At 30.2% G+C, this 15,720-nt stretch overlaps 2 protein-coding genes across 2 annotated transcripts in view; one reads left to right on the top strand and one right to left on the bottom strand.

Annotated features, from left to right (window-relative positions):
• Window positions 1-15,720, bottom strand: part of LOC113382833 (ras-related and estrogen-regulated growth inhibitor-like) — a 163,019-nt gene that overhangs the window by 97,087 nt on the left and 50,212 nt on the right. The window lies entirely within an intron of this gene.
• On the top strand, window positions 14,353-14,926 carry LOC113382999 (gametocyte-specific factor 1 homolog). The gene has a single exon (XM_026621255.1). The coding sequence runs from the start codon at window positions 14,378-14,380 to the stop codon at window positions 14,924-14,926; it is 549 nt and encodes a 182-aa protein (XP_026477040.1). The 5' UTR covers window positions 14,353-14,377.

The following is a 15,720-nucleotide window of genomic DNA, read 5'->3' as shown; positions in this document are numbered from 1 at the left end:
TCGTCAAGCTAGTTCATAAGTGAAAAGTTAGGTAAAAATATTGTAAATTGTTTTTTTCTTCAATTCACCATTTTGAGTATGAAATGTATACCGCTGGGTAGCGGAATCCAAAATTACTGAATGCTCTTCTAGGCAGTTTGAAATTATATGGTAATGAAAAATTGAGTACTCAAGTTGACAAAGCTTAAATTAAAAAACAGGTAGTTAAAAAAAATCCCAAAAAGTTCAAAATTCGATTTTTTTCCACTTTCTGTACTGAAGTATTAGTATATTCACAATTTAACTATTGTAAGTTGTTGAATATGGGTGTTAGATTTTCAATTTAGGGGACGTTCATTACTCACGTAAACAATTTTATTAGGACTTTTTGACTACCCCCTCCCCCTTGCTGATATTCAAAACTACCCCTCTCCATCAGCAAACATCACGTGTGTTTAGTTTAGTTACGAGAAAAAATAGTAAAATTCTTGATTTTTTTGAAAATGTTTGAAATTTTTTTTAAAATTCAAGTAAAAAATAAATACTCGTGATATCTTACTATACCACTCCTTGCCCCACGTGATTTTTTGTCAAATCCCCCCCTCTCCCCCTCAAAACCTCACGTGATTATTGGACGTCCCCTTAACTTATTTCCAATCATGTTTTATACTACCTAATTATAAAAGCATAACGGACGTCCATCCTAACGATTTAGTCAGCCAAGTGTACTTAGAAGTCCAGCCAATCACTCTGAAGCAAAAACTACCCACTGATCTCAATTAGTAACTTCTATATTATTTTAATTTTTTCACTTTTGAATTATCATTAATATGTTTTGTATTTGTATTATCAGTATATTTAGTAATTTATGATAATATATATAATTGTCCATTACAATAAATGTTTAATATCTCTGATCATGTGGAATGATGTTATGGAGGCGTAGACATAAAAGGTTCATAGTAAGGACAAAGGTTGGATAAAAGAGCAAAAACAGAACAAAAATCACGTAACCATCATCTTTGCTTTGCCTTGAGGATGGATTTTCAACATTCTGCAGACATACCAAAGAAATCCTTTAATTCTTGAATCAAGAAATGTCAAGATAACAGTTTCACATTATATGAGTAGGTACTTTAATATTTTATGAAAATACCTCAAGAGATAATAAAGTAGATTTGCTTGAAAGGATAGAATTTTTGTTTTATTGAGTAATAACATTTAATTCAATTTTAATTTTATTAGAATGATAAAGTTGATATAATCTATTAATATATAGTATTTTTAACTGTGCAAGATATAAATTTCAACGGTATATTAATAGATTTTAGTATGGATTTGTAGGTTAATATAATTTGATTAAAATTCTTGTCTAATCTTTAATATGCTGAATTGTGCAGTATTCAATCTCTCATAAATAAATATAATCAGAAAGTGCACAAATTATTTTTTTGTGTACATTTTATAGAAAACACACACACAGATATATATATATATATATATATATATATATATATATAAATGAATTGCTCGATTTTTTATATACAAGTAAGTCACAAACTCATGTATTTGTGATATAAATACATGTGATTTCATGTGGTTTTATATGAGGTTGTGAATTACTTGTACCATAAAAATAAATTAAATTACACTTATGTTAATTTTTAATTCAGCTCAATAAAAATATTCCATCGGTACTCCATTAACGACTTTTTCCAAGAGCATTTATATGTTTTATAAAACAACTGAAGATTTATCATCATCTCGTCGATACTTGTTATTGCAAAACTTTTTGCAACAATTACAGCTCCATAAAATACAAAACAAAATGATTCGATTTTTATAACATTTACACGAACACCCAGCATGAATCATGATTTGCAATAAAATATATTTGAACTTCATTCCTATACTTTAAGTATTACTAAATCATTCTACTATTGTTAACTGGTATAATTCCAAGAGCCACCCAGATCATAATCTTCTTGTATAGAAACATCAGACGACGATATTATTGCGTAAATTACAGATTTATGGTATTTAATGCCATATTACTGTTATTGGTAGAGAATGATATTGGTAGTAAAATGTCAAATATTTTGCTATTACATTGTTTGTATCATTGTTCTTCTGATAATTATATCTGATATTCTATTCTTATATCGATAATCCAATCGATTGGTACCATGTTTTTTATTATCCTGTTTAATAGACATTTGAGAGGGATTTTAATTTGACCTATTGCTTCATGTTTGGTGAATGTTTGAAAATAACCTTGACATGTAATAATTTCAAAAATAGCGATTAGGAGCAAAACGCCACTTATGCCTAGTCATTTATTTATTCATAAACATGCTGTAATAATATTTAGAAGTATAAAAATCTATTCAAAATTTCAAAAAATAATTTATTTCCGAAGGGTAAGTTTTAGTAATTGTAATAGTGATTTTTTTTACGTTTCAAGACCTTCTGAACAGCTTGACATACCTTAAAAAAATAGAATAAACAGTTTTTTTAAATAATGAAGCATCCGATGTAAATAATACTGATAGACGGGTAGGCAGGCAAACAGGTGGTCCGGTAGAAAAGTAAACAGGCAAATGGGTGAACAGGAAGAGAGGTAAACGGGTGGACGGAAATATATGTAAAGAGGTAGACAAGTGAACAGATAAACAGGTAGACATGCAGGTAATATAAATAAAAAAAATGATTAGATCAATTTTTTACACACATCGGGAAATTCATGCAATTTTTCACAAGGCAAAATGTTCAATAATGCAACTAGTTTGTTAATGAATCTATTATAAGTAAAATGATTACTACCAGTACAAAAGTGAACATTTTTATATTTTATGTATTTTATAATAACAAATAATATTCAGTTCTTAAAAAACATTCTTTAAATGAACTTTAGATTATTATTAGAGTCTATTAAAATTGTGCAATAATAAAATACCGCATAACTGCAATTATTATTACAGTTTGAAAATATTTGTACATACACATCCTTTATATTTTTGCATTATTATATGTTCATATATAATAATTAAATATGAAATTAAACAAAACACAATAGAAGATGCGACTTGTCATTAAATCTTTATGTCATTTCCATTGTCGTAGAAATATTTTCAATTTTTATTTCTACAGTACGTGCCTGAAACATTACGTCAGTACAAAATTTATATTCATTTACTTGAATTATTTCCTCCGTATTGTGTTAATTATCGAGATAATTAATGGATAATCGAATAATTATAAAAGTATTTGCCTTTCTCTGGTAAGAGTTACTCAATGACATATTTATTAGCGAGATGGTCGGGTAATTAAATCGATATTTTTATAATTGTAAGAAGTCGATGAGTGAAATTAATTAATTAAAACCTGTATAAAAATGTTGCGACAATGTGATCAAAATGTATATCAGGGGAATTCAATATAAGAATGATATTTCATCTGTTTTCCATAAATTTCTTAAAATTTTACTATCTACTTGCTTACTATTAATGAAACCTATTTAATTTTATATGTGCGAATGCTATATTGATCTTAGGCATTTGTATAAATATAATTTTTTTGTATGTCTATCTTTCTATGTATCTACTTGTCTACCTGACACCTGTGTATCATCAATAATTCTACATGTAGAATAAATCAATGATTTTTTTTTATTTACCTCTCTACCTTTACCGCTACCAAGTATTTTACCTTTACCTCTACCTGTACCTGGCCCATTAACTTCACCTTTACCTCTACCTGTACCTGGCCCATTACCTTCACCTTTACCTCTACCTCTACCTGGGCTACCTGTGCTACCTGGGCTACCTGGGCTCTACAATGTCTACCTGGCACCTGTGTATCAATATCTCTACATGTAGAATAAATCAACGAATTTTTTTTATCTACCTCTCTACTTTTACCTTTACCAAATCTTTTACCTTTACTTCTACCTGTACCTGGTCCATTACCTTTACCTTCACGTCTACCTGGGCTACCTGGATTATACAATGTCTACCTGACACCTGTGTACCAATATTTCCACATGTAGAATAAATCAATGATTTTTTTTAACTACCTCTCTACCTTTACCTCTACCTCTAACTCTACTTTTACCTCCACCTGGTCTTTACCTCTAACTCTACCTCTACCTCTACTTCCACCTGGTCCTTTACTTCTAAATCTACCTTTACCTAGTCCACCGTCTTTACCTTCAAGGTCCTTTGGCTTTTGGCTGCCTTTTACATTTTTTTGTTATTGCAATAACTTACCCTGCATGAAGTTAACAAGTTAGAACGTTTGGTACAAAATTTCTCAAGCTATTTCTAAGGTTAAGTTTCCAGTTTGCTAAATCCGAGCAGAAGATAAACGAAGGAATTTTAAGCCAAAGAAGTATATTTTATTATGTTTGATCATTTTAAACATCGTTCATGTTTTTAATCATTTTCAAACAACGGAAAGACTCAACTGCACATCCAGCCAAACTTGCCAAACTGGTCATATATATGTGATGTATGAAAAGGCGTGTATAATTACGGCTTAATTAGCGGCGTTTCCTGAATTTCTATGCGAAAATCCTTATTAATTTCACACGCTTGTATGCCTGTCTAACTGTTGTATCGCAATTGATATTTAATACTTAAGATATTGTTTTGCTATTCATATATTACACGAGGAGAATTTATTTCAAACCGGTTGGGATAGGAAAATTTCTTCGTATGATGAAAAATTTCATTGACAATTGACTTGAAATAGGTTAATTTGATGGCACCATATAGAAATCTATTCGGCTCCTCCATGGCCATAGTTAAAGTTATGGATCAAAGGCTATGGTCATAGTTAAAGTTATGGATCAAAGGCCATGGCCATAGTTAAAGTTATGAATCAAAGACCCCAGGTTTGATACACGCCTCTAGCAGACTGATGTCTAGCAGTAGTGACATCGATTTTTATTTGAAAATATAGATAGCAATTGCCCTGTTCTGCATCACTAGATCAACAAAAAATCATCAGTAATTGCAATAATAAATTTATCACCTACAGATATAACAACCGTCTGGGTTACCTTCAGAAAAAGCGATGGAGTTAGGTAAATGACCACAACAGTTAGAAGTGACTTGATTTCTGATCGATGTTCCAACAAAAAAAAAAAAAAAATCATTTATCCTTATTTTTAAAGTCTTTTAAAAGCAGTGGTTAATCTTTTTCAACGCTTTCATGCATCTAACTTTATAAGATGTATAAAATTGCAAGTATATATGCTGCCATAAAACCTTCGTGTGGTTTCCAATTGAGAGGATTAACAATAAGCTCATTTTGCTCATAAAATAGAGTATAATTACGGAGTTAATATGAAGGAATCACAAAGGTTAGCCTTTAATATAACAAGTTGTATACGAAATATTGAAAAGTTCTGCAGTATATTATATTTATAGACGTCGTAAAAGAATTGACAAAGCAGTATGAAAATTTATTTTCCATAGACTTTTATATATATATATATATATATATATATATTTGTGTGTATTACTGAGATATTTATACAGGATATCCCAGAACAGACGAACATCGTTTCAAATGTGAAGACAAAATTATTAATAGCATTTTATGGAAGTAGCCAGTAAAAATTGATAATACAGACTAGTTATTCCAAAACAAGTAAAATCATAAATATTAAAAAATTAATAAAATTGTTCTCTTTACCAAAGAGCTCATACATCTTCCTGGTCCTTTACCACTACCACTACTTCTACCTCTAACTCTTCCTGGTCCTTTACCACTACCTTTACCTGGTCTTTTACCTTTACCTCTACCATGTAAAAATTCTATTTCCATTTCCTTGATTGTAAAAATTGTCTTTTCAGCGCAACAAACAACGCATGTACTAATCAGTGTAATAAAATTAAATTTTTAACTATTTAGTAGTTAAACTCTAACTTAAACTTTATCCATTTCCTAGCAATTAAAAGGAAATAATACAACCCAAGCAAGAAAATAGCAAACCATCAAGTAAAAACCGTTGTAAAAGAAGATTTTCTTAATGCGTGAAATCCTGTCGACGAATCTTGTTTTATGTCCTTCGAACACTGTAACGGATATTTTTTCAAATACAGGATTAAAAGCTCAAGCTAAATCGGTTTTGTAAAAGAAATGAGTGATAAATTTACTAGGCACCTAAATCAATCAATTGGATAATGAAATGCAGTGGAGCAATTTATTGGAGATGCCCTTCTAATGAAAAAAATAGTATGTGATTAGAAACGGCGCAGCTGAAACGTTAACTGAACATTAACTCTTGGAAGTACTAAAGATCGCCTGAAGCCAAAACTACACCATCGTTTATTATAAATCGTCTAATAAACTAACAGATAATACAATGATATCTTATTTACCTATCGAATTCGTGCATCTATAATATAGTCGTAATGGCTAGTTATAGATTTTAATCACAAGGTACAGGTATTTGATGCCATTACATTTTATGAGTCTCTGGAGGTATTCCGATATGAGAAGTGTAAGATGGAGATTACAGGGAAAAAATGGATTTGCAAATCATGATTATAATATAAAATTAGCATGGTTAATTGAGCATGTACATGATAGCATTTTTTCAAAGGAAATGTAAATGGATTTATTATGAACTTTTAAAAGTCTGGTTTGTATTTCTCAACTGAATATAGTTATTCAATTTATTAAAGTAATTTTAATTTAAGGTATTTAAAATGCGATCATTTAAGGCACCTGGAAGACAACAAAGCAAATCATTTAAATTCCCGCATGTGAATCTCACCATTGTAACCAAACGAATTGTTCAAGTTCTTTGATGTCAATATCTCACACTTCCTTTAACACTTCAGTTTTTCAATCATTGTTTCATTCGATCATTACATTGCATTGAACTGAACTTGATACATACTGGTGCCTATTAAAATGTATTTCCTCGTACTGAAGCTTCAATAAAAGATGGTACAATAGCTTGGTCTGTCTAACCTTGGAACCTTTAAGGCGTCGATGATGGGCACAATAGATCTATCATACATCAATAAAACACACGATGTAATTAGTCATCATTTGTTCGGAACGATAAATTGCACGGAGGTAAAATCAGGAGGAGGAGGAACCTCAACCACCATGGATAGAAAAATAAAAAATTCCATATAGTGATGAATTTAAAAGTTTTTAAGTAGCAACTCAACCATATCATCATTAATATTAAGCACAAAAAAATAATAAGAGTATCAATAAATTGTATTACAAAAAATTTGCCAGTTTGTCTTGGTGCATCTTCAGCAAGATTGGTAAATTAGTATCTGCACTTCGTGAAACCAATTTTCTCCAATTTTTTTCAATATCATTTATCAAATGATCGAGGTATCTCATCTTCACCTCCATGGTCTGTGGATAATCTGTAGTAATGCAAAATGATATAACATCTTCATTAGGACAATGGCCGTTGCATATTCTAGTCTTCGCGTGTGACTAATCGACGCACCGAGGCAATTTATTGCCAGACAAATGATAGGTTCCCGATGGGCAATAAATATTTTGTAACTGGTGATATGATGGAACGGCTTTTGCCATCTTACATCTTTTTGCTATCGACGCATTCTCGAATTAAATCATTTTTAATTGCCGGGGAAGAATAAGTTGAGTTAATGACAAAAACACTGCGTACAAGCCTATTAAGGAGACTTAGTCTAAATGGAATGAGACTTTTTTAAATATTTTCCTCTTACAGTAGTCCTCCACAGCCATCTCTCTAGTGTACAATCCAATCCCATTCTAAATTTGATACAATGAGTAATATAATTTTCAAATATTTGACTTCAAATAATTTAGGGCAAAGAAAGATAAAAGAAATCCAAATAGTTTCAAGTATCTAATTACCTCTCAAGGTAAATTTACAGACAATTCATTTACCTTAACATTTAAATTACTTTACGACTTTACGTTTCATATAAATGTCATCCCACTTCTGAGATTTTCCTTTTCGATTCCAAGAGCCTTTAACAACTACACCATTCAATTTCGAGTACAGATAATGTCCAATATATCATTTGAAGTTTAATAGCGATAATGCATTTCTAATACTTTCAAGACGCCCGCAACAGGGAGATTGTTTGCGGCACAATAGAAGATAAATGATTATTAGCATTAAAATGACCTGAATCTTATAAACGTATTGGATTAATTGTAAGTAGAACACAATGGTTTAGTTAGCACTTTAATTAGCATAGACTATTGGAAAGCAGACAAGACGACATGCGAATTGATTTATATACGATATACACGAAATTGTACTGCATCTGTTCCTGATAGACCAAGAGTCAAATAAATCATAGGAAAAAAATAATAAAAAAGTAAGTTTAGGGATTCTGGATTTTCTATGATAGCTCTTTTACTTATAATTGCCTAAATTTTATTTTTAAAAAATAATTTGATTGACGAATGTAGATCAGTAAGTTCCAAAGTGTTGTAGACCTATTACAACTTCCATCGTTTGATAACCTATGAATTACTCAGTTGTTAAACATTAATATGTAACTTTTTATTATTACTTAGTATGGATTTTTAGAAAGTTACAAAACCCGACCAACAAATATTTTACTGCGTTCACCAGCCATCCAACTACATCTCCTCACGACATGAGAATTTCTCTAATTGTATTGCCCCTATTCATGTCAAAAAGCGTCAGAAGAGCCCAGGATCATCAATCTGCTTCCCCAACAGAAAATGACAACTTGGCACGAATAGCAAAAATCTAGATGAAAGTTATGAACATTTCATATACTTTCGATTTTCATCTTCCTGATGACCTTCTCTCAGTAAATCTCTAGAATCATAATTTATCTTGAGACCAGACTCCGTTACAGGATCATTTTCTAAATGGTAAATGTAGCAATAAATTATGCAGTTTTGTTTTCAAATTGCTTCATCCAAGTGTAGCGATTTAATGATGTTTATATAATTTCAACGGAGATTGATGGTTTACAGAGGAATTTGTCTATATCAGTTTGGTTTCCTTTATCAGTACCTTTAGCACGATTTATAACGACTCTTAGAAAATGTAATAAAAACGTCACTCGATAATAGATTTATAGATAGAATATCAATAAAAATTAGAAATTTAAATAGAATTATATAAACTATTATATCCATGTTATATTATATACACTATTATTATATCCTCGATATGTTACTTCCCAATATTTGAATAAAATTACATTTTCCTTGGATCTTCGTTATTTTCAAAGACATTATACAGCTTAGTAGAATTTTGATATTTATATTTTTTTATCTATTTTTTTTACTTTCTTTTTTTAACATTTGACCTTCATTGTAGGTCAGAATTAATTGCCACTCATGTCTCACGTGATGATCCATTGTTTCTTTCAAATCCCCAATTTGTGAGCAGATTAATCACATAATAGTGATAGTTCTTTTACCTAATTCTAATGAATTTCTTCCATAGTCTTATCTAAACATAGAAATGTATCGGTTCCACAGGTACATATATGGAACGGACCGTTCGAATTCATACGTTGACAGGGTGTTACATATTTTATAATCGCCTTGTCCCCATGGCCCAGTCATCGGCGGTGTTTTATTAACGGTATCCGATATTACGGCGACGCATCGGATCAGAGGATAGGGATGGACAAAGTATTAATAAAAATTGATAATAAAGTTAATATTGATGACAATAAAAATTAGATGATTCATATTTAATCTCTGCCACAACATTACTAGGGCAAGATTAGAAAAAAATATTGTCAATCTCAAAATCATTAGCATTGTTCAGACAATTTTGTATTTTTGAAGTCCATTTTCTAAACTTGAAATACTACTTGTTCTATCTTGTTATAATTAGGATTAGGTGTAAACATTATTGCATAATAAAAAATATATATGAAATTTAAATAAATATTATAACTTTATTCTGTGTACAGGGTGCGCCATGTATATGTGGTCAATGGAAATGTTGAATAACTTGAACAATTCTCAATTAATTTTTATAATCTTTATTTTTATTATCAAATTTAAATTTAACTTGCATTTTTTTAGCTCGACCAAATGACCTCTTTCATTGCTTCTATTTAATATTCAATGTTTCCATTGACCACATATTGAAAGCGCACCCTGTACTTGTACTTAATGTTAAAAATAATGTGATAATTATATAGAGAAAAATCTATGGGCGAAAGATTAAATTCCGGCACACACATACTGATTGGTCTTAAATTATAATTAAGAGTGGCTCAATAAAAAATTAAAAAAAATTAATTTATCCGTCCTCTTCCTCCCAGCCCTACGCGTGCCATATACATTACTCGTATCGCATATTGCTAATTAACAAGCAACGTTCTCCCGAGGCGAGTTGATATGCAGAATGCGTGTAAAACGCCGCGGACGACCGACGGACACCGGCTACTGTTCATTAAAGCGACATTCTGCCGAGAGACCGACACTTTGAGCAAAAAATACGGTTTATTCGATGAAGGACTCAAGGTACATATACTCGATTTCATATTATATTTTTTCTACAGAGATAATAAAACGATATACATTGGGTAATAAAACAGCCAAATTATGTGTAATTGTTTGAACAGCTACCAGGAATATATGACTTATGAGCGTAGTGATGTAAGTTTTAGGGGACAATTAAGGGACGTAACATAGTGTTGTAATGGCAATGCTATGTTAGGCTCCTTTCCTTTCTTCATATAAAATTAGACTAAAAATTGTCAAAATGCTATATGTTTGCGGTGCAGTCAGGCGATTCAGATATAAAACCTACAAAACGCACACATGTCAAGAAAAAGTTATCATAACTGCATCTTTCTGGTGTGCATTTATAACGCATACATGAAGTTAGGTTTAACGTCTAAGACCCCGATCAAACTGCAAATACCATAGATAAAAGAAGAGTACATACTTTTTTGTCAGTTTTTAGTACCATTTTATATTAATAAAGAAGCGTAACATAGCCACAACAACGCAACACACATAGATAAAAGAAGAGTTTACACAAATACTGATCAACGTTTATATCCAAGAATATCAATATTAATTCTATATAAGAAATCTCCGATTTAAAAAATATACTTAACATCAATGTAAAATTATAAGCATATAAGCATATAAGCTTCTGTATACAAATACAAATAATTTCAAATATTGATTAGCGTTTATATCCAAACACATAAAATAACAAATTACAAGTTAGTAATCAAAGACATCAAACAACCGAATAATATAAAAATGATTCAAAGCAGGTATAATATAATAAAAATGATAATCTTTTTTTTTTGTTTATAACAAGTAATAAGAGTATTTATAATGATATAAATAATTATGTGATTAAAAATAAAGTTATATCTTATTATAAATCAAGTTGTTATCTTATTATTATTATCATCAAAATACGTTGTTGAAAATTTATAAATTAATCTTAATTATTTCTTTATTTTTATTTTATTATTTATCTTATTATCAAAATACATTTTAAATATATTTTGCATAATATGCAAATTTATAAATTAAATTTACTTATTTCTTTATCTCTATTTTGTTGTTTATCTCTATTTCATTGTTAGTCTCTATTTCATTGTTAGTCTCTATTATACATTATTTATTTTATAACCAACTAAATACGTTTTTGAAGATTTATAAATTGAAATTAAAATTAGAATTAAAATAAAATTAAATTTCAAAAATATATAAATATTTAGTTTTATATTTTTAAATGATTTATATTTTTTAACTTCCCGTAGGGTAAGTTATTGTAATGGGCCGAAAATCGGAATTGAAAATTTTTACATTTCTCGACGTTTTGAAGGTTTCTGAACATTTTGGCATACCTCAGAAAAAATGGATGTGTGTGTGTGTGTGTGTATGTGTGTGTGTGTATGTATGTGTGGATACAAATTTCCAGTCACGTTTTAGGGCGCACGGATCAACCGATTTGAATGGTTCAAAAAACATTCGATTCCTATTGATAGGGAAAAGAGCTGATTAGTTTTTGGCAAAGGCAGGTCCAGCCGTTTCGGAGATACGGAGCAAAGAGTGCGGAAAATAGAAATCGAATCGAAGATTATTTTTAATAATCTATTTGAAAACATTCAGTATTCCTCGAACATTTTGTTACGGTACGGGAAGTTCCAGCAATTTGCCTTAAGGCACGATGCCACCCACCCCACTAGTTATGATTTATACCATAAAGCCGTTAAATTAAACAAAAGTATTGCCATAGTCGTTAAAATTAATTCATATTAGACAAAAATTCTAGAACTTTCGCGGCGGAAACTCAAATAATGAAATATTATTATTATTAGCTTTAAAAGTTATATATAAAAATAAATTGTCATATAAAAGTAAATAAAAATATATAGCCATATTTATTAAAATATTATCACATATATTATTTATTAATTTTTTTTTATAAAAATATATTTAAAATTAAGGGTTCGAACCTCGACTAAAAATTCAAACTGAACTAGAATCTTCTAGAACTCCAGTTCAGTTTGCCGAATCAGGTAACTCTTAACACCCGAAAACCACTCATCATCCTTCGTCATCATTCTGTTTAATCGCGCCGAAAGGATCAGTCGTGCTTCAGAAGCTGTTTGTGAGCGATTTGTGTGAAAACAAGTGAATAAAATTCAAAAAGTAAACTCAAACTATCACAATAATACTCCAGTATTAAAATACCAGTAAGTACTCTTCAAATTATTTATATTTATTGTAGTTTTATTGAGTTTTTTTGTGGTTTAATGGAACGGCTGTACGGACATGTAGTAGAGTAGTAAACGCGGCTTTAGGGGAGTGATTTTGGTGTTAAGGGGTAATGTAATTGAATGAATAACTAGTATTTAGTAATTAGTTTATAATATTAGTTAGATTTTTATATTAATCAAGAGAAGTTGAGTATGTTTTTTGAACACTTTTGGACGACTTCTGGGTTTTGAACGACTCGGCCATGTTGTGCAAGTACACCAGCAGTACGCCATGTTCGATTTAATTTTGTTTTAAGTTTTAAGTTTAATTATTGATAGAATATGTAGTATACTTAAACATAAAGAATAGCTAATATTTTTTAATATTTTTTTATCAAACTAATATCATAGTCGCAAAACTTCTTGAGGCAAGAAAATTAACTTTTTTAAGGCTCATATTTTTTTCATTTCAACTAGAATGGAGACCTGAATTATATTGGTGAAAGACTAATTAAAGTAAAATTTAGTTACTACATTGGACTACTATTTAATTTACAAAAATTGGGGCAATTTTTACTTGTGTGTTTATAGGTGTATGCGTATGTGAATAAGTCATCATTTGCTTGAACAAATAGCTTATAAAAAGCAGTTGATGATCAAATTTTCATTTATTATCAATATAAGTGAAATGTTTTTGAATAATTCAATTTTTGTTGATCTTTGCTCTCGAAAACGTCGATGGAAAATTGTATCCGCACATACGTACTCACACACACGTTCATACATTTTTTTCGAAGAGAAGTCAAAATTCTACATTTGAATCACTAATTAAAGTACAATTTAATTAGAGGGCGTCCATTAATCACGTGAGGTTTTTTGGGGGGAGGGGGGGTTTGACAAAAAATCATGAAATATCACGCGGAGGAGGGAGGGATATAGTAAGATATCACGTGTATTTATTTTTTTAACTATTTTTTTTAAAAAAATCAAACATTTTTAAAAAAAATCAAAAATTTTACAAATTTATCACGTAACTAAAAATACACATGATGTTTGGTGGGGGAGGGGGGGTAAATTTGAATATCACAATGTATCAACAAGGGGGAGGGGGGGTCCAAAAATCCTTTAAAACTCGCTCAGGTGATTAATGGACGTCTCCTTTCTAAATTGGACTACTATTTAATTTACAAAATTTAGCATGATAGTTACATGTGTGTGTATAGAAGTGTGTGCGTATGTGAATGAGTCATCATTTGCTTAAACAAAATAGCTCATAAAATGCAATTGATGGTAAAATTATCATTTATTATCAATATAAGCGAAATGTTTTTTGAATAATTCAATTTGGTTGATCTTTGCTCTTGAAAACGTCGACAAAAAATTGTATCCGCACATACATACATACATACATACATACAAACATACACACATTTTTTTAAAGAGAAGTCTAAATGCGTAGAAACCTTTGAAACGTAAAGATATACAAAAAAGGTCATTTTCTATATTATACAGAATTTTGTTCAGCATCGAATTGAAATATCTATGTGAATTGTAAAATTTAAATTGTGAAGTGATATTTGAACTATTTTGAGTATAATTCTTGTAAGAATTTATCTTCATAATATTTTCACTTATTTCTTTTTTTTTTCAACAGATTATTTTAATACAAACATATTCTTCCCACCATGAGTAACACGTTGAGAATGAGAATAGAAGACTATGGACCAGCCAACGAGCGTTTGAAGGATGCCGCCTTGCGTAGCAGCACCGAGCTACTCGTTTGTCCCTACGACAAATCGCACCGAATCCTTCCAACCAAGATGCAGATCCATTTGAAAAAATGCGCGGTTCAAAATATCCACAAAAAGGGCCTCATCATTTGTGATTACAACTTCACCCACCACATCGCACCAGAAGCCATCGAAGCCCATCTTCTGAACTGCCCTGATAGGTGCAAAGCCGAAAATGTGGTCAAGGATCTTGAACGCAGCAAGAATGAAACTCCTATGATTCAGCCTTCTCTGGTGCCTGAAGGAGAAGAAAACTGGGACAACGAGGATTCTCCAACTTATGATCCTTTTAGGAGCAAGGCGAATGAGGCGATGTTTAGGTGCTTGAAGGGGGCTCCGAAGTCTCTAAGGCGCCAATTTCAAAATCAGCAGCGTATTCGAAACAATAGACTACTTTCGGGCGGCAATATGAATTTGCCTTCGACAAGCGGCACCCACTATTAAAATTTAGTTGAATTTCAACATAACCTAATTTTCAATTTGTAATATTTGTAGGTTATGGGGTGCGATTTCTCATTAATGAAACAAGTTATGTGATACTGGAAATGAATTGTTCCTAAAATACAACTATAGATGATATATATAATTTAACTGTAATTTCAAAGTATTCTGAATTAAAGGCTGTTACATGTGATTTTTTGTATAAAAAATTTTTTTAAAAAAATAATTTTTGAAGCTGCTTATATTTTATATTGTCATTACATTATTAACAACTAATAAAATCAATGTTTTCCAAAATAATAGTTTGATAAAATAAAATAACATATAGAAAATATTTTAGGCACAATTTTCCATTTACAAAGGCTGTTATTTACATGTGATTTTTTAAATCAAAATATTTTTTGAAATAAATTCTATAAAAAATTTCTGCATTTTTATTGTCATTGTATAAATAACAATTTTGTAGAATTGAATAATATAGGAAACATTTTTTATCCTGATCTTCATTTACAAGCTGATTTTTAATAACCAGGTTGGTAATTTTTTTCACCTTCTTTTGCACTTCACATGTATTCAGAACATAAAAATTATTTTTTAAAAATTAAGATATGATTAAAGGAATTTGATAAAAAAAATCAAAATAAAAGGACTTTTTTTATTTTTGCTAATTTTAGCAATCAGATTACATTACAATCTATAAGATGCAATATATAAACAGATAATTTTATATATTTATAATTCTTTTTTAATTTTACCCAGGCCAGACTCGTTTCGCAAACGCGTTGTTGAATGCCATA

The sequence above is a fragment of the Ctenocephalides felis genome, unplaced genomic scaffold (assembly GCF_003426905.1).
Source record: "Ctenocephalides felis isolate EL2017-DRISC unplaced genomic scaffold, ASM342690v1 CF-g0.4_SCAFFOLD_03570, whole genome shotgun sequence".
Lineage (NCBI taxonomy): Eukaryota > Metazoa > Arthropoda > Insecta > Siphonaptera > Pulicidae > Ctenocephalides > Ctenocephalides felis.
The sequence above is the reverse complement of the archived record's forward strand: the minus strand, read 5'-3'. Positions and strand labels throughout refer to the sequence as shown.

Bases quoted from the DNA above. Each gene is read 5' to 3' on its own strand.
- LOC113382999 (XM_026621255.1), top strand. From the start codon at position 14,378: ATGAGTAACACGTTGAGAATGAGAATAGAAGACTATGGACCAGCCAAC.